The sequence below is a fragment of the Kryptolebias marmoratus genome, linkage group LG22, assembly GCF_001649575.2.
Source record: "Kryptolebias marmoratus isolate JLee-2015 linkage group LG22, ASM164957v2, whole genome shotgun sequence".
Taxonomy (NCBI): domain Eukaryota; kingdom Metazoa; phylum Chordata; class Actinopteri; order Cyprinodontiformes; family Rivulidae; genus Kryptolebias; species Kryptolebias marmoratus.
Genome location: NC_051451.1, coordinates 23,066,580 through 23,090,568, shown reverse-complemented (window position 1 = coordinate 23,090,568; position 23,989 = coordinate 23,066,580). Strand labels below are relative to the sequence as shown.

The 23,989-nt window shown below is 38.6% G+C and overlaps 1 protein-coding gene across 5 annotated transcripts in view; it reads right to left on the bottom strand.

Annotated features, from left to right (window-relative positions):
• Positions 1 to 23,989, bottom strand: part of LOC108234093 (collagen alpha-1(XIX) chain) — a 116,312-nt gene that overhangs the window by 53,714 nt on the left and 38,609 nt on the right. For all 5 annotated transcript variants that reach the window (XR_005232659.1, XM_017413010.3, XM_037973609.1 and 2 more), the window contains 6 exons: positions 23,761 to 23,796; positions 21,411 to 21,440; positions 20,858 to 20,884; positions 20,275 to 20,310; positions 3,228 to 3,272; positions 1,009 to 1,038 (listed from right to left, as the gene is read on the bottom strand). Coding sequence is in view for 4 of the 5 variants with exons in the window: in XM_017413010.3 (XP_017268499.1) it covers positions 1,009 to 1,038; positions 3,228 to 3,272; positions 20,275 to 20,310; positions 20,858 to 20,884; positions 21,411 to 21,440; positions 23,761 to 23,796 (204 nt within the window). In the remaining variant the exon portion in view is untranslated. The remainder of the gene's footprint in view (positions 1 to 1,008; positions 1,039 to 3,227; positions 3,273 to 20,274; positions 20,311 to 20,857; positions 20,885 to 21,410; positions 21,441 to 23,760; positions 23,797 to 23,989) is intronic.

Genomic DNA, 23,989 nt, shown 5'->3' with positions numbered 1-23,989 from the left:
TTGTTTATTTCATTGTATTGCACAAGGCAGCCCTGGGTCATTTTTCTATCTGATAAGAGCCACAGTCATTTGGAGCTCTATGGTGGTATGGCCGTCTTATTGGTTCAGAAATAAAGCAAGTGCAAGTGTGTTTACAAAGCGACAACTTTCTTTTTCAAGGTTGGCCAGCTGACATTTTGCCTTCCTTCAGGCAAAAATAATAAGTAAAACTGTGCAGCTGGAGCTCTCACTGCAGCCAACAACACATCCATACATCAAATGAGTAGGTGCGGTCAAGAGGTTGTCCACTACACAATGGATTTCACTCCCAGCATTATCAGAAGTAGACCACAGGAGGCTTGTTGGGCAGCGGGTGGTGTAGGTGGGTTTGTGAAGGAAACACATTGCAGCAAAAACCGTGGGATGCTTGGTGAAGGTCTATATCTGCATTTTTTATTTTATTTATTTTTTTGCTTTTTTTGCAACTCATATCTCATGTGCCGCTGGTGAGCTACAACACCCTGGGGCTTCATGAAAATGATTGCAGAACCCTTTTTTTGCAAAAGCCATGTATGTAATAGCCATCTGTCTGTTTGGAGTGTGAGCACAGAGTCACACTGTGCTGCTCTGCAGGAGGCGCAGGGTGGGAGCAGCTATTTAACTTGCAGCAGATACGCCACAATTGACTGAGAGCTGCCACTTCTGAACAAGGGAGATCTCTTCCTGACTATTAACACGAGAAGATGTCAGTCATTGACAGAGCAGATTCTTCTTCTGCGCTCACACACTCCTGGTTAGTCTGGGCTGGCTTTTTGCGACAAGTGTTGTACATCTTTACACAGACAGCCCGGGTGATTTACATCCTTCGGAGAGCCGCTACAGTTAACACTGCTCTGTCATCTTGACAATTCACACTCACTAGAGGTGCAGGTATGGGTCCATTTTATCAAACTGGGAGACAGTTCATATTTTTTTTAAATGCAACATGTCAGTATTGTATTTTGGAACAAACACTGTTTTAAATTTTACCTTGACACCTTCAGAGCTTCCTGGAGAACCCTGCAAGAGAGACAAAGAAAAAAAGGACACCAGAAAGCAGAATTTTGTTTATTTTCCTTTCTTGAAAATATCCCTATTAGCAGCAGTGGCGTGTGACATTAAATCTTCTGACCTTTGCACTAATGTGAGCTCCAATAATAACCCCAGTCATCTATACATAATTTTTGAGTGTGGCTTTGTTATGCACAGCTCACAGGCCCCACTGTCGTTGTGATATGCTAATTTAACTTTGAAAAATAACCCCTGCCCTCTCAACTGCACTTGACACCCTGCTGCCACTGGACAAGGAGGAGTGATGCCCTGGAGTGTGTTGTGAATAGAAAATTTTGCCCTCGAGATCTACCTCAGCAAAACAGGTGACTATAATAAATGCCAATACCACAGGATGGAGGCTGAACTGGCACATGTGCAGCGTATCATCGGGACATTGCCATTTAGAAATGTCACGCCTACTCCATTCCCTATCTTCCCCTCCTATAAAATTGTGTCCTACAACAATGTGAGTTATTAAGGAGGCAGGAGACACACTGAGTCACACAGACATAACAGTGAGCAGCTCAGTTCTACTGGCGACAACTCAACCTGAGCATCAGTGATGAAATGAGAACAGAGTGTCTTTATTTCTGGATGAAATAAAGACAAGCCCCATGTCCTGATAGTGCAATCAAGGCAGTAGTGCTTGAAAATAATTGGACACTCAAAGCGTCTGAGCTACATTATACCCAAACGCTCCGGCTTGTCCTGACATCAGCACTTAAGAGTCTGACAAGCTGTCTCCTTTAACGCACAGTGGCATTTGTGCCCTTTGGTTCATGGGTCACGACACAAGCACACAAACAGTGTCTGCGATTGGTCTGGATACCTGAGGAAAGGACGATAACTCAAGGAGTCAATGGGCCTACGAGACAGACTTGTCCTACTCATCAATACAAACACTCTCAAGTGCTACCTTAAAATACCCCTTGTGGTTTTGGGCTAATAATAAAGTCTGTTTAGAGCAGTGTGGGAGCATGACATACAATTTTGAAAAGATCAGTACAGTGCAGGAATAAAATTAGTTAGCACAGTTGTCTAAACATGCACAGAGTCCCTTTTTAATCAGCATTTAAACACATTTACACAACATACTATGTGTCTGCTGTAATTGTTGATTTGACTCTTTGTGAGACTTGTGAGACAAGTTTTAATCATTAGAATTTGATAAGCTACATATAAGTTTCCACTATATCAATCATAGTAGTAAATTAGACAAAGTCTTAGTCTTTCACTAATGGTCATTTTTGGAATCCACCATACTTGAAAAATCTTTAAGCAATTTTTGTCTGTAATGGTTTTCTTTAGAAAGGTTAAGAACGATTAATATCTTACTTGTTGTAGATAACCCTTTGAACAAGCTCAGTTTGGAAAAAATAGAGTTTAATTCTAACTTAATTGACAAGCTGCTATAACATTTACACTAGTGGCTCCAGAATTTGCAAATAACCACATAATTCAATGTAAATAACCATGTAATGCAACAGTGACAGTTTGCACAAACCACTCAAACTAGCTGTTAGCTTATTAATCTGATCAGAATTAAACTTTATTTTTCCAAACCAAGGTTGTTCAAAAGGCTATTGACAACAGGTAAGAGATTATTTTTTCATAACCTTTTCACAAAACACCACTTCAAAAAATTTCAACAATTGCTTCATGTGAAAACAATCAATCGGAGCCAAGAGGAGTCTTAACAATTGGCACTATTACACTTTTACCAAAAACCAAAACAAATATATTTTAAATAAGCTTTAAAAAAAGTTAAACAAACAAACTAAAAAACAGGAACCCTTACTGAAGAAAGCTGAATGAATTACTTCTGCCTAACAAGAGGTACATACAGTACAACAAATCACAACAACAACATGAAAGAATGACATTGTAGTGCACTGCAACTCATGATAAGCACAACTTTATTTTGACAGTAACACATTGATTAGTCTGGGACCTGAGAGTTGTATTGATTCAAACTTTCCTCTGTCTTCTCAAGGTTATTAAGAACTGCTCCGAGTGCGCCTATTCAACTGGCAGTGTTTGTCTTCTCAACAGGCTGAAGGTGCTCAAATTACTGATAATTTACCACAGAGGGACTGATTGGTGAACATTACACAAGAAAAATTAAATCATTTTATCTGCTACAATATAACACTCACAGGTAGGCCTCTGAGTCCAGGCTCCCCAGTCTTTCCTCTCCGCCCCTGAGGAAGCAACAGAAAAAAGGGAAAAAAACAAAAACAAGAATAAGACATATACAACAACTGGCATAGTAAGACATGTGTGCTGCCAGCAAATAAGGCTAGACAGCAACTCCTGTCGCAGTCTCTAATTCACTTTTAATTAAGAACAAGAAAACAGCTTAATTGCTGCACCCCGTGTGGCCCACTACTCTTTGTTCCCTCGTTTGGTTTACTGCCTCCTTTCCAGCTGTGTGGTTCCCTCAGTGTATCAATCAACCTGAGGAGCAAACAGGACAAGCCAGCTGATGCTGCAGAGCATTGCAACACAAGGTTGGAAAAATGCCATTTCTTCTTAAGTGCATTTTTTTTTTATTACAAAAAAAAAAAAAAAGCCTTGGTGATAAAATACTTGAAAAGCAGGTAATGCTATCTGAACCAAAGTGGTGTTGTTACATCAAGAGAATGTCTGCATGTGAAAGGAAGATATTACTCTGTGAGTATAAGCTCAGCTTTCCACTGCCAGAGTGTCTCTGGATCTGTGTTGAGAAGTTTGTGAGGCTTAGATGGCTTTGGCACTTATGACAAATATAAAATCAACCTAATTAGGGGGTGATTATGTGCGAACAAATATTAATTTACTGCACAGCCAAGTAATCAATGGCAAAAATACGAGACAGTATAGATGTATTTATAAGAGCAAAAATCCGATTACCTCTTTCTAGTATGAGTTTCATCATCTGACAAAAAATTGTGATATTGAGGCATTGTAGTTCTCTCCTACTGTATGCGTAAGTATGAATGACGCAAAAACACTTCTTTCCTCTGCTAAGTTTTTTTTTTTTGCTATGTGGATCTGTGAGGGGAGAAGCTCGCTGGCAGCTGAAAGGAAAAGTTGAGAATCACAAAGTGACGCCCCCGAATTTTTCCTCTGACACCCTATACGCAGACTTTGATTAACTGGGTCGAATTTGACATGTACGATTGCCTGCAACAAAGGCAGAGGAAGGAACTTCACTTCAGTGAGAGCTACTGCATTTAATCATCTGTTTGCATGTGCGCTCAGGCTCCTGGGCTGTGTGTGTACTTCTCTGTCTGTAGTCCAGAGATTACAGGATTATGAAAAGAGGAGAAGCCAAGGTGTAGTACAGTAAATATTAACCTTAACAATGACACAATAGAACAGGTGGGTGACTTCTTGGGAGAATTGCATGCTTTTCCTGTTTGTGCTGTTTGATGCACCAACAAAGCCCTGACCAGCAGCTTTTGATCATCACTGTTAATGCATCTGTAATATGTCACTCTGTGGGCCTTAATGTGAACATGAATGAGCTGGAAGAAGTCAAATTGCCTTGATGTGTTGAAGAAGCAACTTTAAAGACTGAAATCTTTTACTTCTTTTGGCTAAGATTATATTACACTGAAGTAACCTCTTTGAAGGTTACTCTTCTGTCATAAAAGGAGCTGTCAGAGTGGGAGCCAAAATGTTCAGGTGGCTATACATGTGGATGCAACATGTAGATTCACGGCCGACTTTTTGTGCTAAAGGTCTTCTTGTCAAGACTGCGTTTCAGTAAGTGAGGATGGTGTTATATTTTTCTCTTGCCGTGATAATCAACAAACGGACACTGGATCATTGCAATGGCTGAAAAAAAAAAAAATCATACTGTTTGTTCTAGCCTTAGTCCCTGCTGCTGCCCTTTCCCCTCTGAACATAACAACAAAAGCCGATTACGCAGATAAGTAATTTAGCTAATGAATATTTCATACACTATTATTCCAAGTAGGTTATGAATTATGCAGTTTTCAAAAATCATTTCTTTATGCTTGCCCTTAAAATCTCTTTTAACTCCAATGTACAGACTAATTTTATGCCCATGTATTTGCATTCAATCATCCAGATAAATAAATATGAGCTCTCTGTTTCTCATTAAGTGAAGTTTAAACAACTCAGGCATTGTTTGCACAGAAACACTGCTTCTCCAAAACTATCTTTTTATTTTGTTGTTTTCAAAAATATCCTCGTAAAAGCAGCACCATTCCTTGAAATGTCCTTCATCCACACAGAAAAAAAGAAAATGACTCAAAATGCTGTCGTTACTATGCCAGGCCTGTATGTGGCACTGTAGCGCTGCCACAAAAATACACACACACATAAAATAAAAACAAAAAAAACAGGATACAAGGTGTGACGTATGCACATAAAGCTTAGATGCCAAGTACGGACTGTAAACCCAACAAGAAGGAAAAGACAAGAATGGGGTAAACAACAGACTGACAACAGAGTGGAGCTTCTACTTTGTGTCACATTAAACTAGAAGACCACAGAAGAGCAAGACAGTGAGTGTTGTCTGGGAGTCCTGTCAGTCCAAATAAGTAGACATAATGGATGCTTTTAAGGCAGAGGATCCAACAAGGGACAGCTGGAGGGTAGGATTTTACTCACAAAGCATATCAGGCTAAATTCTTAACACACAAGTGTCGGTCTTTTGGAACTACTCCTATTTCCCACATTTTATAATGTTTACTAGATGTATAATGAAGATATTTGCTTTATTTTTGTCAACAGTTCAATAAAATGATAAAAAAAAACCTTTCTGTTCTCAAAAAGTGTCTAAAAGTCTAATAAGCTTGTTTGCATTGTTACCTTATTTTTTTAAAGACATTTCTGCTAAAACGGTGAGTTAGATTTCTTGCAGATTAAAATATGATCTGCTTGAAAAACAAGAATTGCCTTGGTCCTAAAAAGAAAGAAATACAATTTTAAAAACTGGATGATTGTCCTTCAATGCACAATAATTTATTTCCAGTAATCATGTTGTATTTAGGATTTGTTTTAATAGAAAATCGTATTCCATTATTCTGTATCAGTATTTGCTCTGTGCATCTGACTAAACCACTGAAGGTTGTGTATGTTGGAGGCCAGTGTTGTTGTTTTTCTGGTATCATATTAGTATTCATTCAATATTTATAAACACCAACCGCTCAGACAATTGTTTTCACTATAAGGCCATCCATTGTAGGTAGCCTGACAAATTTCTCTCCAGATGACCCCTTCGTTAACACATTATTTCCCAAAAAAAATCTGTGCAAGAAAAAAAAAATAGTCTGCAGCCATCATCACTATTCACACTCAGCTGAAACACCTGCCAGTGACACAGTGATAAAACCACCTGTAAGGGTTCATGTTGGCTCAGACATTTTGAGATCATCAAGAGAGAAAAACGGTAGCAACATGAGATGCTCTGTAAAAGATGCCCTTTAAGACATCTCTGAAGTGTTTTAGAGTAATAACTGATGACTTTAAGTTACATTCAGTGTGAATATCATAGACAAAATGGCATGTTTGAATCACTAGATTTCTGCAAAAGTGATGCTTGAATATTTGGCATATGAGGTCAGTCTTAAAATGTTGTATCTATTTGTAAAAATTCAGACTATTTTCAATGTCTGCATTTTTCCTCTCTCAAAGTTATGAATCATATCTTGAGCAACAGCAAATGAAAATCAGATTTCCTGCTTTTTTTGTTTACTATTTTTATGGAGTGTTGGAGAGGAAGAAGCAGATTTTTATTATAAAAATTACCTGACATGACACAGTTCATCAAGGATACACTTGATGCTAAAACAACTATATGTTTCTGTTACTGTCCAATGTACAAGAATAAGATAAATTCCCTAATGCAAAGTTCAAGAAACCTGAAACTTTATACAAAACCTCTGTCGGTTTTTGGACTTTTCTATTAGTTTTGGCTTCATTATAAACTACTTTGGATTTTTCATGTTTCATTGCAAATTTATTGACCTCTGCCAATTAAGTACATGTTTTTTGTAGCGTTTGTTTGTTTGTGCACGAGATTACTCAAAAAGTAATGAACTTATTTTTAAGAAATTTTCAGGAGATGTTGATGTTGTCACAAAGAACAATTTATAAAACCTTGGTGGTGATTGGTATCCCGATCCATATCCTAGAAATTCTTAAAGACCCTATGACCTAGGTGGAGATTTGCACTCTCAGAGTTCCTCAACATACCAGTGATGACATCATCATGTGATGTCATCACTGGTCAGTCCCATTAGGGCATCACAGTGATAAGGGGTCTCGGCGGGGGTTTGCACTCTCCGATTGCTTTTAGTTTAGTTTTGATATCTAGTGATGTTATTTCAGTCTTGCAGTTCTCATCACAGCTTCTTAATGTCCTCCATTGCCACCTGTTTCCACTCACTAATCACCCCTCCCAGTAAGTGTAATTCTTCATCACTTCATCACTCAGTTGTTAGATTTTCTGGTCATCTAAAATCATACTGTTCTAGACCACTTTTTTATTTTTGCATTTTGGTATTCCTGTACCTGTTTTTTGGTTTTTGAACTTCTGCTCCTGAATTTGGGTCCTTTCAACACCATTCATAACAACTCCTTCATAAGTTTTTTTTTTTTTTTTTGTGGTTGTTGTTGTTGTTTCTGAAGAAAGGAGAACTAGAGTGTAAAATCCAAGGCAGTCACTAAGCAACAGGGTTGGAAGGGAAATGAAAATTGAGTTTTTTAATTTTATTGTAAGAAAGGAAACAACAAATTAAAAATGTGACATTGACAAAACAGGAAAGAATGAAATGTATGGCCACAACAAACTGAAGAGAGGAGATGACAGTAATATCATTTGACTTTAGCACCCTTGTGTCAAATTTTAAAATGTAAAAACTATCCATGTAATGGGGGGAAAGCAATTTATCAAATTATATACATACAGAAGCACAGAGAAGCAGCTGAATCATATCTTTTAGCTTATAAAATGTTATTTTTTCTTTCTGTGTTTGTCCATCTGTCCTCTTTCTCCCTCTTTGTGAATATCATCTCTTTAATTCTGATTTCATTCCTCTCTCCTGACTCCTGCCTTTCTTGTCATCTCCCCTTCCTTCCCATGTTTTCTGTCACTCAGCCTGCTTCTTTCTTCACCCAAGTTCCAGCGTCTGTTGGATCATCCTGGCAATCTCTGTTGCTATGCAACACTCAGTGTCCTATAAATTTGACAACATCCTAGTGCTTGATTATTATTTGAGCGCTGCAGTGTGAAGTCCTCCTTCAGGTCATTGCAGCAGATTAGAGGGAGGGAGAGATGTAGAAAAGCAAGGAGGGAAATGAGAGATGAGAAGAAGGTAAAATAAAATAAAGGGATGGAGGAGAAAAAACGAGGGAGTCAGAGGTTAAGATAAACTTTTTTGTGTAAATAATAAAAGGCTAAGCATATAGTCTCGTAAACAATCTTTCTGTTCAAAACCATTTGGGTGTAAAAATACATTTCATATTAACTACTAATTCAATAATGGTGCTGAGCTGAAAGGAGGAGGCCTCACATAGACTGGCAGCATAGCTTGAACTTCTGATCTAATCCTCGTGGATCTGTGTTCTGACTGGCTTCAACTCAGCAGTGAATTAAGTGCAAAAAGGAAACAGACATGGGGCTCTGCTCAGACCTGCAACACAAGCCTCAATCTGAGTGCAAAGTCAACAGTGACGATGACATACAGCAGAAACTCTCCTTTATGATGACTCCATAATCCTTATTCCAAATGTCAACATGTTCTCTGAGATGTTCCATGTCTTCCTATCCATGCAGGGTTCAGTAGGATAAAACTGAGAAAGCGGAATGTGTCATATTTGATACAGTAAAGCAGGCATGGCATCAAAACCTCCACAATCCACCTGATAAATGACCCTATTGAATGAGGTGGGTACGTACGATGGAGAAGCCCCGAGAAATGAACACCACAGGATCTGAGTCAAACCTGTCAGAGCAGTGAGAGAAAACAAAAAAAGGACAACTAGAGAAATAGCATTTTCTCTGAAAATGCAGAGGAGAATGTTGAGTGCTGAATGACTTTGCTGAAATTTGCTGAGGAAGCTGATACTGAAAAAAGCAGAACACTCGTCAAAACCAAAAGAAGCAGGACCAGCAAGTTAAAAGTAGCAAAACACTACTTAAAAGTTAAATACAGAAAAATGCTAGCTAAAAGTATCAAAAAGCTGTCTAGAAGTAAAAAGCAGACCTGGTAAGACACTGTCTTTGGTTTTTTGAAGGTCTAATCACCTGAAGATTTTACAGTACATTTCTCTTTGTTCATGCACTTGAATTAAACCTAACGCAGAACTTTCATGTCCTCAAGGGAGAGAAAAAAAACTGACATACCAAAGCCAAGTTGGTTTGTGACAATGTTGAGCCATGACCTTTACTCGACAGAAAAACTTACATGCCACTCTTACTTTTTCTGTACGGATTGAGTCCCATCTCCCTCTGGGGACATGTGCTGGGGCCACCTGAGCCCTTTTCTTTAATTACTGTGCTGAGTTTAACAGAAAGGAGCCGTTTAGTTCATGAGAAGCAGATGTATTTTCCTACTATGTGAGTAAAACAGCTGTATATATATATATATACACATATACATATATACAGTCTACTGTAAGCCAAGAAAATTGGACCCTAAATATACCCACAAACTCCTGTATTGTATTTTTTTTTTAAAGATTCCAAGAAAGGCACAAATACTGAGGATGTCAGCTACTAAACAGACTGTCACAATATTTATTCCCCAGTGAAAATGTTTGTCCACTCCTGGTCACTGAAAGAGTGATGGAAAGACTAACATTCATTTCAGATGCATTTGAGCTCCACAGTCTTTCAGTCAAAGCAACAGTTCTTTACAACAACTTGAGACCCTTAGCTACCACTTTATGTCAGTGCTACTCATAGTGAAATGCAACATAACAATTAAAGATTCATTGAAAGAATGCATATTGCCAGCCACCTTTCATGTCAGAGTTTTCAAGTCAGAGTTAATCAGTTGCACATGTACATGCACTGGTTACTTTCAGAGAATTTCATTACAATATGTTCACTAGTTCATGAGAATTTTTTGTTAATGCTACAGACAAACAAATACACACAAACATGGACAGACACATTTTTTCTTGCATTTGGCAATGGGTGATAACAGATTACAAGTGGAAGAATAAATTCTAATAATACAAACTAAGCTGTTTAAATCTTACATCTTTTTCAAGTTGCACATGTTACATGGCTAAAAACGGGGAACATTTTGAGGATATGTGTTAAAGACAAAATGGATAAAATGGATAAGATTCATTAACTTACATGCACATCAGTCTGAGCATTGGTGTCAAAACACATCTGTACCAGCTGTGTAGCTCAGTATAGTGCAGTTGTCAAAATCTGTACCAAACATAATTCTGCTGTGTCAGGTTTCAATGCTTCTGAAATAAATACTGATTATGTTTCTTGCTTGAAATGTAGAAAAAAGGAGACTCTGCATGGACCACAGCCTCACCTGCTTCTTATTAAGGATCCAATTAGAAGCACACAGTGCAAATTTCTTACTTTTGACTGCACCCGCTGGATGCCATCTTAGGACACTGCACAGGCTCAGAAAATGCCTGGGCACTGGAGCTTGCCGAGATCCCTCACACTTGGTAAAAGCCGCAATAAAATAGGATTTGTTCCAGTTGTTTACTGAGGGTTAAGTGGAGCGGCCGGGGCAGGAAGAGAACGGCAAAGCCGACAGCTGCCTGCCAGGGTCTCAAATGCAGCTTAGCATTTTTCACCATTCTGACTGGCACACAATGCTCTCTTTAACTCCCAGCCATCTAAATATTCAGGGACGTATAAAGAGATGGCTGACACTGCAGCCGACTTAAGACAAGCTCAGCTGGCCAAGATTGCACCTATAGTCTCTCGGCTGAAGCTTTCCATGAAGGCTTTCCACACAGAGACTCAATCATGGACCCTAGTCTTACAAAACTAGTTATTTGTACAAGTGCCACTAGATGGCAAACTGGTTTCATCCCAAAATTTGTGCATGGTGGGGGACATTGCCAATGATGAAACTGTAGGTTGTCTCTGAGAGAGGATGGATGTCCTCAATGCATGAATGAATGATGTGTGTTGGGTAACATCCCTAATTAGGCAGTCTGGCAATTAGGCGCTGAATACTGTAAAGGAGATTTTTCTGTAGAGGGCTTACAAGGATGAAGACGAGGAACAGGAATAAGCTGAATGAGAGAGAGAAAAAAACAAAAAACAACTCACAATAATACTCATACTGCATTACGCATCTCTTCAGCTGCCACACAATACAAGGGGACACAGGTGGCAGAACAACAGTAAACAGTTACAGAACGCTGAATAATACTGGTTAAAATAACCATTATGGAGCGTTTTCAGAAACCTCCTACTCCTTATCACCACACAGTGTGCAAACACTGGAGCCAAAGGCAAAAACAGGAAGCACAGACAGTGGATGTCTATGGAAACTGAGCCACGGAGGTCCCGAGGGAGCCTCAGCACAGCTCTTTACAACAGCCACGTTTCTACCACATCTTCAGCCGTGAGTTTTAAGAGCTCATTGACTTTAACAACTCCTAAGGAGAGGAAAGAAGACTGCTATATTGTCTGCATTTGCATCTTTATGTGGCAAGGAAGGGATGATAAATCTATATTTAACTATGAGCTCAATTCCCACCCATCAGCTGAATGTGTGCTTGGTGTTTCCATGATAGTTGGGTGCCTATTGCATTGGCTCCTTACTGGGTCAGCAATGCCTCCTCAATGTTCTCGTCTCCTAACAGATGCTGTTATTAGTCTTGGCTCTTTCACAGTTTCACAGCCTCATCTGGACATTTGGCCATATTATTCATGCAGAGCAGATTCCTCCCATACTGTGTTTACACATACTGAGTGTTTTACGACTGCATTATCTAACAAGTGAGGAGAAGAGACTGAAAATGTACTTTGAATAAACCCTGATTCATTTTGCAAACCAAATATTTGAGGTCAGAGACAATAGACCGTGCAAAAATTCACAGGGTGCTCTATGAGAGTTTTGTGGTCCTCAGCAAGTCTTATGTTTCACATCACTCACTGAGCAAAACAGATTACACTAAGGTCTCCCACACTACCATCTGTATAATATCAAGCCACTGTCAATGCGTCACTCCCTAACATCCCATTAAAGTGGACACAGATGAATGTATCTAAATTGGTTGCAGAAAGGATGAGAGTGTAAAAAAGCTGAATATGGATGGTAGGTTGGAACAGTGCTGTAAGTGATGCTGCCTCCCACTACCACACCTCTGTGCTCTGCAGTGCTTAGGACCACATCTCCTCCAAAGCAAGCCTCCTTGCCCCCTACAACAACATTTTGGCTTTCTGTGTCCTCCCCCTTCCCCTTGACCGACTTGTAAAAGAACCCCACAAGTTTACTCAGGGCATGCTTCAATCAAAGCATCCAAGATCAAAAAAATGCCCTTTTAAAAGGTATCTACATGTGCAAACAATGTCTTGTCTTTTAAGTGACTTAAAATGTCAGCAGAGTGTCTTTTGTGTTTTTCCAGAGACTGCTGGAAGCCAGAGAAATCCCACTGTTTGGATGACTGAAGCTGTGGTGGGCAGTATGCAGTCACAGGGACCAGTCACCTCTTGCACATTGACATACTCCACTAAATCAAACAAATTCGGTTCAGCTGACCTTGTCTCATACGTAACACTGAAGCAACATTTAAAAATGGTGAGTAAATGTTAGATATACACTGTGGGGGAGCTATGCCCTGATGAACTGGAACGCTGGAGCAATATGTATCCATGCAGTGTCCCTCCTGTGTGGTACAGCTATCTTTTGAAGAAGTTGTAAGGCTATGGATGGGTGAATGAATGTTTTACTCAGGCCAGCTATAACAAGTCTGTGTAATACTCAGAGGATGTGTTGACCTACATTACCCCTTGTTGAACATCAGTTTTTCACACCTAAACCTCCACATGACAACTTGCAGTCACACGCAAACACAAACACGCATGGATAGCATAAGAGGCAGTGAGCAATCAAAGTGGCCCTCTTACAGTCTCACCTTCTGTATTCTTTCCTGTAATTAATTAGCCAATTAATGCATGTTTATTCTGGACATCCGTAGATGGAGCAAAAATTGTGCCTCAATGGGAGAGACGAGAGTCAGGCAGATAAATCAAAGCTTTGTGCATCTGTCCTTGCATGCGCCAAACGCTTCCCCCTGTAACCCTCCTCTCTCCCAACAGGGCCCGAATAAGAGACCTTTTCATAGCCAATCAGGTCAAATCTTTGTTTCATCCTCTCTCCCAATGCACTTGACATTGACAAGATTAATTGCCTTTGTGCTCTGGGCAAACGTGTTACCTCCTGGTGTAATACAGGTGTCAAAAGCATGCCTCTCTGATTTTCCTTGGTGTGGGTTTTTATAAAGAAAATAGAAAGAGTAAACTATTCTGGTTTATTTTGCAAAGGGTTAAGGGTTCCTCCTGCTGCTTGTAAAATCACACAGGGTGTAAATCCTGCCATAAAGTCTCAGCTGTGAGCCCTGCTGACCTGTAAATTCTTCTGTCTGTGTTTCTCTGTCATTGAGCTTCAGCAGGTCAGGCCAAAACTGTAACTACATATCTGCATCACAGAGTCATCTTTAAACACTGCTTTGAAAATACACACAGCATCTATACAGTAAGACTCCTTCAGTGGTTTTATATACAAAGCTAGTTTATAGATAAATCAAGTTAAACTAAATTTAACAGACATGCATGTGCAAATGTGCATATAGGATATCATTTAAAAGGATAGTCTGGTCATTTTTGAAGTTATATTCTATCAAATAGTTATTAGTAGTTAGTGCATATCAGCCATGACATCAGTTATAGAGCTTGGAGAAAAGGGCTGAAGTTTTCTTTCTGGCTACGCTAATGGCTAGCCAAATGAGACAGGCTCTCATTTGGTGTTTATGTTTTTCAGGCTTAGAAAACAAAAATCTTTCTCAAAAACAACACATTGAAGTGACAAAGAACCTTACATTGGCCAATACTAAACCTCTGCTCCACTCCTGGCAGACTCACACTTTAGGCAGCCTCAGCACCATTGGCATATAAAAGGTCTGGTTGTCTAAACTGACCCATAAAACTTATTGAAGCTATATCAAAACACTGTTAAATGTAAAAAGGTGATGCATCCTCGAAGGAAAAATGATTCCAAATCAATTTACAAAACATCTACATTTAGATGTGTTAATATTGTATAAAGATTTGTATTTATCTAAATGTGTATGTATCGTCTTTGTATATATTGGAATACCAAACAAATGAATAAATAAATCTGATAAACAAATATTTCATTTGTAAAATCCACACAAATGATTCTGATAATTAAAAATGTCAATCTCCTGATGAAATATTACTTCTCACGGCTAGAGAAATTATTTACCCCATCATTATACATTGGATAAAAAAAAGGTACTAATCAAGGTGCTTTTAGTTCATACACTTACTGTATCACCAAAATCAGCAGCAGCCTCCCATGGCGAACTTCTGGCAGGAAGGCTGGTATTCTCACCAGGGACTCCTTACTTAATAATCTTGCACTGCAGGTGCTCTGATAGAGGTCAACAGTCTGCTACAGCAGCAGTTCATGTCTGCCTCCACCTATGGAGCAAGAAACCACTGCCAAATGTTTCAGTCCCGCTCCAAACTGAGCCATTATTCCTACCCTATCACTGTCACAGCCCGGGTTGATCTCTGCAGACACGCAGATGATCGAAATTAATCTCAGCCAAGTGCATTAGCTATAATATGAATGTCATCTATACTGTGGTGCCTCAATTATCTCAAAGCATTTGCTGTGTCCTGCAGAGGAGCTGCATCTACATTCCAGTTAGAGTGCACATTCGCTTTACAGACAGTGGCATACTTTTCAAATTAGGTTAAATGACAAAAGCTATTAACTGTACAATGACGATGCAAAGCACTAGTTTTAAAGCAGATGAATGTTATTGTATTGCATCTGACACTAATGGTTTGACCACAGTGCACCCACATAAATCCCCAGTTGGTGCCAAGTTAAACTTTCTGCAGAAAGGAAATGACCAACAGTTTAATGGGTAAGAAAATAACTTAAGTTTAAGATTATATAGCTTTTCTCCTGTCTTGAAGTAGATATCTGACATGTAATTTACAACTACAGGACTGACACCCTTTGAAAGCAAAAGATGAAGGAAGAAAATATAGAAAAAAAATACTAATTCCAGTGCCTTTGGTCAGGACTTATAGACAGCTGTCTCAGTCATTCAGCTTAGGGTATAAATGAAAAATGTAAACACAACAATCTCCTCCAATAAGACAGCAATTACCCCTCTCTTAGGTGTAAAAGTGGACCAGTCCAGTTGCCAAACAGACACAAGACACACAATCTTTCCTACTGTTTTGACAGATTCTATCCATGTCACTTTAAAGAGCCCCTACAGCTGTCGTTGCTGTTTCTAACATTCTGAGATATATATTTTTCCCTGACACAAGAGAAGAACTCAAAAGTGTTTCTAAACTCCCATTACTGATGTAAAACGATTTGTGATTTTGCTATGAAATCTTTCTGAAGTGATGCCGGCGGATGAATGTGAAACTTGCATTAATTTCCAAGTAAACATCCCTTCTTTTAAAAACCGAATAAGAAAAATAAAAATCCTCACATTGAGCCCTCATCTTGTGGACATTGCGTTGACACCAATTTTCTTGTCCAGTTTCATATATACGACATATCTGACTGGTTTGCTGATTTCCCTGATGTGTTTGTGGTAAAATAACAGGTACAGTAATATGGGGCTCCGTGTTGCTGCATGTCTGCTGTCACTGGATACACAATAAATCTACTTTTAGAGAAAGCTTTTTCCCCTGTTATGTAACATCTACACAGTCAACACATCCCTGTGAAAAAAAAACAAAAAACTCTCAAAATATTTTTTTTCACTTTCAATCATGTGGAACGTCAAAAGGAACAATAGATGTAAAAGTACAACAACTTTTAAGTGAGTAATTGTTGTGTTGGACACTGTAATTAGTGACCACAGTGGTTTTAAAGCAGGGACACAGAGGAGAGCTCGGGATGAATCACCTGTTAGTAAAATCAAAATGATGTTGTGTCTCACCACTCCACTTTGTAATGTTCCTTCAGTAGCCATCAACAATCCAACTAGATTATTTAATCAGTACCACTGATGTGGCACATTTTCACAAAATGTTTTCTCCAAGACTTAAAGACCTAGCATTTCTTGAAAGAACACAAATTACCCACAGCCTTTCATGGCAGAATCTGAAACTAAAATTGTCTTGTGCTTGGAAGAGACAAAGTTATAGCCATTTTGTCAAACACTGGAAGAGATGTTATGCACAATTTTATGCAATATCTCATAGGAATAGGAAATGTTAGTGATCAGAGTATGAGTGCGTTATTGTCATTTTTATGTTGGTTAATGTCAATAAGCTAAGCTGGTCATCTTAAACTGAGTTATCACCAAAAGTACATCAGTTGTAGATGCACATCAAATGATTACTTTCTGAGAGTTACATTAAATTTGCCCAGTAGTTCATGAGACACAAATACACAGACATAGGTGCGAAAACATTAATTGATAAGAACAATAATAAAACCAACTTGTAGCTTTGTGAATCCTTGCAAGCAACATCATCTAATCCCGTTCACTTTTATTATTCCTTAAAAGAAACAAGTGGTATTCTGCAAATAGAAGATTTTGAAGACAATTTGATGCAAGTCAACCTGAAAATGCTAAAAAATGTAAAATATTCACTACAGTTTAAACATATCACCTCAACTACATCTCACCATCTGTTTACCAAATGTGTCAGAGTGTTCACTCTTCACACACACAGAAAACCTCTTCTGAAGTAACCAGCTAACTAAATTCAAAAACTATAATGAATGAATAAATCAGAGACAGGATCTTCACTACATAATTCATTTGAGGAGAACATATCTGTAGACAGAGCAGCAGCAATGCCCCTCATTCCTGCTGTAGTTTCATCATCTCTGCACTAGCACAGCAAAGTCTAATAAGAGCACAGTACAGCACATCTGTCAGCCGTGTGCATTGTCCAAAGCCTGAGTGTAGGAAACCTTGACACAGAAGAGACTCTGTGCTCATTAAAGGAGGATTCTAAATGCTTTAGATTCACATCATTTACATTCTGCAAAATAAAATAGAGCATAATTTCAAAAGAGAAATTCAACATTAGAGTAAAATTTCTAAAATCTCTGGTAGAGTTTATTTCAAACTATCACCTGGATTGATTATCAAGCCATCATGCTTGACAACATATTGTATTTATTTGCACACTACAGGACTTATTTTTTCTATATGTCGACATTTGTCCAGCAAATGAGGATAAGGCATGGATTAAAATTCCAGGACCAACACCAGAGTGGAGATTTCTCAAAGTGATGAATAAATCTGCAAGAACCTGCTGCTGTCCCCAGGGCTGAACCCTGATGTCTGTAGTAAACCCACTCAGAACCCAATGCCAGCTACAGAAGCAGGGTATGCTGGGAAGACTTGGCACAACATGAATAATCCAAGCTTGCTGTGGTGTTCCTGTGTGCTTCAGTTGGAAGCAGTGTGCATTGTGTAGGTTTTCGGTCCTATTTTGAGAAAACAACATTATGTAATTTGTCACTTTTGTAGTGCTTTCTGACACTGAATCTACTTCACTTTGAACAGAATTTTATGATGCTCATATTTGCTGGTATGTAGACCGGCACTTCTCAGCCTTGCATGCTGTATGAGCATACCTAATACTTGGCTTCCAAATGACTAAACAAAAAAATAATATATTTATATTTAGCATGCGTGTCTTTCACCTCCTGTATCAGTATGAGGCAGAGCCAACCTTCAATGACAACACAGAGCTTAGCACATCATTACTGAGTGTGATGAATATTTTAACACTCTATAGTCAGCACAGGGGACAGATCTCTTTTACCAGCACTCCCACTGTCTTCATTTTTGATTGGCTATAATGTGCTTCTCAATCCCTAAATCCTAGTCTTGGACTACCATTCTGTGTCAGTGCCATTCAGATTAGACAGAACCAAGCAATTCACATAATCATTTATGATGATTTCTCACTGTGGGAATATATTCCCATCATGGTTGTCAGCCTGACAAACTTGACTGGAAATCAATCAAGGTAAGAAGATCTTAGATGTTAGATATGGAGTTGCAAAAGGGGCTGGGTGATTGCCCTTGATATTCTCTTGCATATGTTGCTTTAAGCTTCAGAAGGGGGATCAGTACGAATGGCATCATTCCTCTTCTACCCACTACAATGTCCTCCACATCTCCTTGAAGTAAATCTAGATGGCTTAGAGTGGTTGTATTTTGCTCAACAATAAATTGAAGTAGACAGTTTGAGAGATGGTCCGACTTGAATCTAAGACTTTGTGAAAGCTTTTCACTCCCGGCTATTCTGTGAAGGATGTGGAGTGGCCCCTTTCTCCATCAAGACATTCTGCATCATTTGTTTAGTCGCTGCTGCTCTTCGCAAAACCAATAAATTGCAGGCATGGTCAAGAATTGCTAATTGGGTGAGAGTCTCCAGCTACATCAGCTCGACACTTTCAGGCTCCTGATAACGATACATGTCCACCGCCTTAAAATAGGTCACCAAGTTGCAGAAACATACGTTGGTCAACAATTTGGACTCCATGTGACTCTCAGAGCTAAGAATACGCAGAAACCTTAGCACATTAACAGTCACCATGAAGTCAGCCAGCCATCAAAGATGAGGTATTAATAGATCAGGACTGTGTCTTCAGCAGCAACAACAGCATAAAGTCTGGACGTGCCACTATAACACCCCTGGCTGTTTTACCTACTAAATCTTCAAAGAAATAACTAGAGTAAAATACAAATATTTGATGGTGGGGAATCAGAAAGTCACAACATCAAACAGAGAATGCATTTTATTTTCTTTAGCTCACTTATGATTGAACAATTTATCATAAAAATGTACTCTAGAACAAAAGTGCAAATCTTAAATGATGCCTTTGATGCTCTGAGTCCCAGCTTCTTCTCAAGTCAAGTTAGGTGTAAAATAACACAATGACTAATGAGGTAGAGACAACACTATCAAGCCTCTGTGCTCCCTTTTTTATTTTAAATACTTCCATCACAATACTTTCTGTAACTTCATTTATTTGGAGAAATGATCCATTTAGGAAAGAAAAACACAACTGATGATAGGGCTTAAATTTTCCATGGTATTTGAAGAAGTTTTGTAATTTGAGAAGGGTGGATTTCTCGACAAACATGTGGCCACATGTCTTTAGTCTGCTGCATCGTCTTGACTCAAGCTTAATCTAAAAAGAACATTTGCCTGACCTACTTATGGGCGTTCCACAGCTCAGCCGGCTGTGAATTTTAGATTTTGCTGCTGCAAAGCCATTTCTTTTATTCTGTTTTATGACTTTACTCTGTGAGGCAAACAGAAATACTAAAAAGCGTTGAAGATCACACAATTTAATTGACAGGCAAGTCAATTAGGCTGGTCACTGAAGAACACTGCATTTCTGTAGAAGTCAAAAAGTAACATTTTATAATTTTACGTCAACCCTACTTATGCCAGAATACCATAAATAGTTAAAAAAAAAAACTTTCCAAGCTAAATTTTCCATATGTTTCCACAAAGGATGAGTTATATTAAGCAGACTTAGGGAGAATTCCTAAATTTATTTATTGAACCAAATGTACACATTGAATCCCAAATCACATAAAAAGTCTTAACACATATATTCTTAACCACAGCTAGTAGAATCAGAAGTGACAAAATATTAAATATGATATTATATATCAGTTGACTCGGCCACAGACATTGTTTCTATTCCAAATCAAGCTTTTAGAAACCTAATACAGCCCACCACATTGGGATGTAACCATGTGTGCTGCCAGTCATTCTGTGAGTGTGTGTATGACCTTTTGACCATGAATCCCATTCATTAATTGTCATAGAGCGTGTCTCCTCTCTCTTTTTTTTTTAGGCCCACTGCCACAGAGGGTCATCTACAAAAACAACAGCCACTCAGCTGCTGTTTCTGCAGGCCTCTCAGTTAACGCAAGCACAAGCCAGGCCACACAACTGGTTAACTGTGTCTGTTTACTCACCCTTTTGCCCTCTTTGCCTGGCTGACCCGGCACTCCCTGAGGAAAGGACATGTGTTATACTGAATTAGGTACTACGTTTAGCACTGCAGAAAGACTTTATAAGTTGCTTCTTGCAAAAACAGACACAGTCAATGTTTGTGCCATATGTTCTCAGCAGACCAGTGGATATAGAGTTTATTAGCCAGTAATAGATGCACACAATCAACTTAGCTAGAATTGAATGTATTATATAAAAGGTGTATGTAAAGCAGCAGTTTCAAGTCTTCAACATGAATAGCTTCTAGGTGACTTCTCCAATATGCCCTTAATAGGCAATTTGCAGCCTCAGTTGATCAGGACTCCATTCCATTACTCTACAAAGTGTCCTGATAAAAAACTATTAGCAAGTTAATCAAAGTATACATTGACTTTATGTTCCTGTGAAAAGGTATGCTTATGGTGCTTCAGTAGTTCCTTGTTAAACTTAATAGTTGTGCTTTTTTGAGAGAAAACAAGAAAGTCCTATGAACTTTGTTCAGCAAGTAAAAAGAAACAAAACAAGTGAGTAAGATTCTGTGCTTCCGTGTGGGGATTTACGTTTTACCTTTTCTCCTTTTTCTCCTTGAGGGCCCTGAAAGTGTAAAAACAAGGTTTGTGTTACAAACAAATATACAACAAATATATAAAAACAGACTTAAATTAAAGTTCAAGCAGTTCTTGAACGCATGTATATTGCCTACCACCTTTCATGCTAAAGATTTGGACTAAGATCCCCTTATACTGAGAAATGACAGAATTACAGCCATTCTGGTCAAACTAAGGGTAAGAGCAATTTCATGTGATATCACAAGATGTCTCGATCAGAGTATGTGTTGTGAATACCTCTCAGCTACTATCTCATCAAATTTTAGCTCAATAGTTATAAAATTGACTGAGTTATAATACTTTTTGTGCTGGGTAAAATCCATTAAGTGTGTCAGACATCTTGAAGTGCTAAAAGGTGCCAAAGGCTAATCAGTTGTAGATGTACATCCAATGAGTACTTTTTGAAAATTTCATTAGAATCCAGCCAATGGTTCATAAGATAATCTTGCTAACAAACAGGGTTACAGACAGACAAACAAATACAATAGTAAATAATAATAAATTTAAAGTACCTGATCTCCTTTGAGACATTCACCGCTGGCCTAAAAAAGTTAAACAAATAATAATTAAAACAATTCAGTACGATTAAAACATCAACATATATAGGCCATATCATTTATTTGCAAGTAATAAAGTTGGTAATGAGGTGGAAATCTCTGACCAAGGTGATCTGAGGAGCAGTAACTCCGTGACTATCACAACTCTCCAGACACCTGCTGGCTACTGCCGTCACAGGGCAGACAGAGCCGCCTACCCTCCAAGCAGCAGAGTAAACACAAGGCCACACACTGTACGTCTCAGTTTTCAGATTCCTGCTAAATAATTGGTGACCTTTTTGTAATTGGCATCCAGCAGTCTGACCTAGCTAATTTTTCTCAGGAATAGATGATAAAATGAACATTTCTACTGAGCCAGTCATCTTATGTAAAGTAATAATAATAATAAAAATAATAATAATAAAAGGTGCCTGAAAACCTGAAGAATTTTGCAGATCCATCTCTAAAGAGAGGCAGCTCTGACTTGCGATTTCTTAAATAAAACATGCCTCAGTCTCTCTGCAGTTGTTTTGTTTTTAAATCATCATCATCGTCATCTTTAGTCGGACTGTGAGCACAGTTTGACCACAAGTAACAAGCCATACAATGCAAATGTACTAACAGCAAGTTGGCATTTTAATAACGTACCACCAACATTTTCTGCTTAGACTCACCAGCTAATTTACTGGCATGAAGTGAGAACGTTTGCTAAAACCATTTTTGTTTACCAGGGAATGTTTGTTATTTTCCCTGTTACATAAAATTAGCATTAAAGAGTAGCTAATGAATGGTGGCAGAGGTCTGTGGGAATCGTAAGCACTTTGGCGACATAAAAGGGGCAAGCCGGCAGCAGTGGGACTGTATTTTTTTACATTTTTTTATGTTCCTGCAGTGCTGATTTAAACTGGCAAGCTGATCCCCTCATGATGTGCACATAATTAACCCCCCACAAACACACACCCTCACAGTATACCTTTAATCTGCAGAAGCCTTAAACTCCTTGGCCACAATACATTAAGTGTATGAGCATTTTGCATGCGTCCACACATTCATTGTTTGTGTTGACAAGTGTCAATCCAAGCATACGTTGACACATTCTGGTACACCATTTGATGCATCATAAAGATTGTTTCCATTACTGTATTAGACTAAAGAAAACTACTAAGGTACATGTTGGATAAACCAAAATAAAAATATGTTTGTATTGAGTTTAGGTTTGGTAGGTAATTTATTCTTGCTGCTGGTAATTCAATCTGAGACTAAATGATTATAATAATAACATACCTAGTTAAATGTAATTAAAAATACTTTCAACAGTTTTCCACACAATTACATTGTTTTTTATCACCCACATTTGTAAGGCAAAATGCGAACAATATTGTTTTTGCCTCTGTGTGTGTGTGTGTGTTTGTTTGTTTATCTGTTATCAAAAAATCTCACAAAACACTGGACAGATTTTAATGAAACTCAGAATGTAATCATCTGATGTACATCTATAACTACTTGATTTTCGGAGTCAAATCAATTAAAGACAGCTGTGACAGCTAGTCCCATTTAACAGAAACAAAAACTCAGTTAACATTACAGATAATGAGCTAAAATGTTGTGTGGTAGCTGAGAGTCATCCCAACACACACTCCAACACACTTGGAGCATTGCTCGAGATCTTACATAATGTTATTTTCAAGATTTTACCTAAATGGATATAACTCAATATATGATGATCTTAGTTCGAAACTCAACTCTGGCTTGAAAGGTGGTAGGCCTTTATTTTTTCAGAATGTTTCTCCGTCACTAAAATGTCCAACAAATGCAGTGGGAATTCAAACAAATTTAATAATATCCAGTAAAAGAAAAAAAAATCTAATCAAAAAACTGAAATGCTCTTTCACAAGACATCTGCAGAGACAAGCACCGGCCCAGTAGTGCATGTCTTACCCATGTAGGATATGGCCAGTGTCTACCTGTCACTCTCCACCTTTCATCCTGAGGCCTGAAACTGAACTTTTCTCCGCCTGGTTGCTCATCCCTATCCTTTTGACTTAGCCCTCTGAGCCCTCTCTATCTGCTCCTTGTTTGACCCCACTTCCCAGGCAATGGTAATGCGACACAGACTGCTCACCTGAGCACCTCACTCCCCATCACTGTTGGCCAGATGTTTTAACTCTGTGTGCTGCTGTCTGGTTTGCCAGAAGGCTGTAATGTTTACAAAGAACACCTTTGCCTTTTCAGGTCGTAACCCTTGTGTACATTTCAGCGTTGGAACGACCTTGCGTACTGTATACAGAGAGCATAATGAGATGTAAATGAAACAGCATGAACTTACAGGCAGCCCCGAGTTCCCAGGGAGGCCAACATCTCCCTGAGAAGAAAGATAATAACACATGAGTTCATAACATCTTTATCATACCCAGATAAATCTATAGAATATATTTCTGACTGTTAGACATCTAACCTATAGGCCATCCATCATGTTTGTGACAAAACCTGAAGGTCAGGTAAATTGAGATTGACTATGCATAGAAGAAATTTTTCAATCCATGCAATGGTGCTGT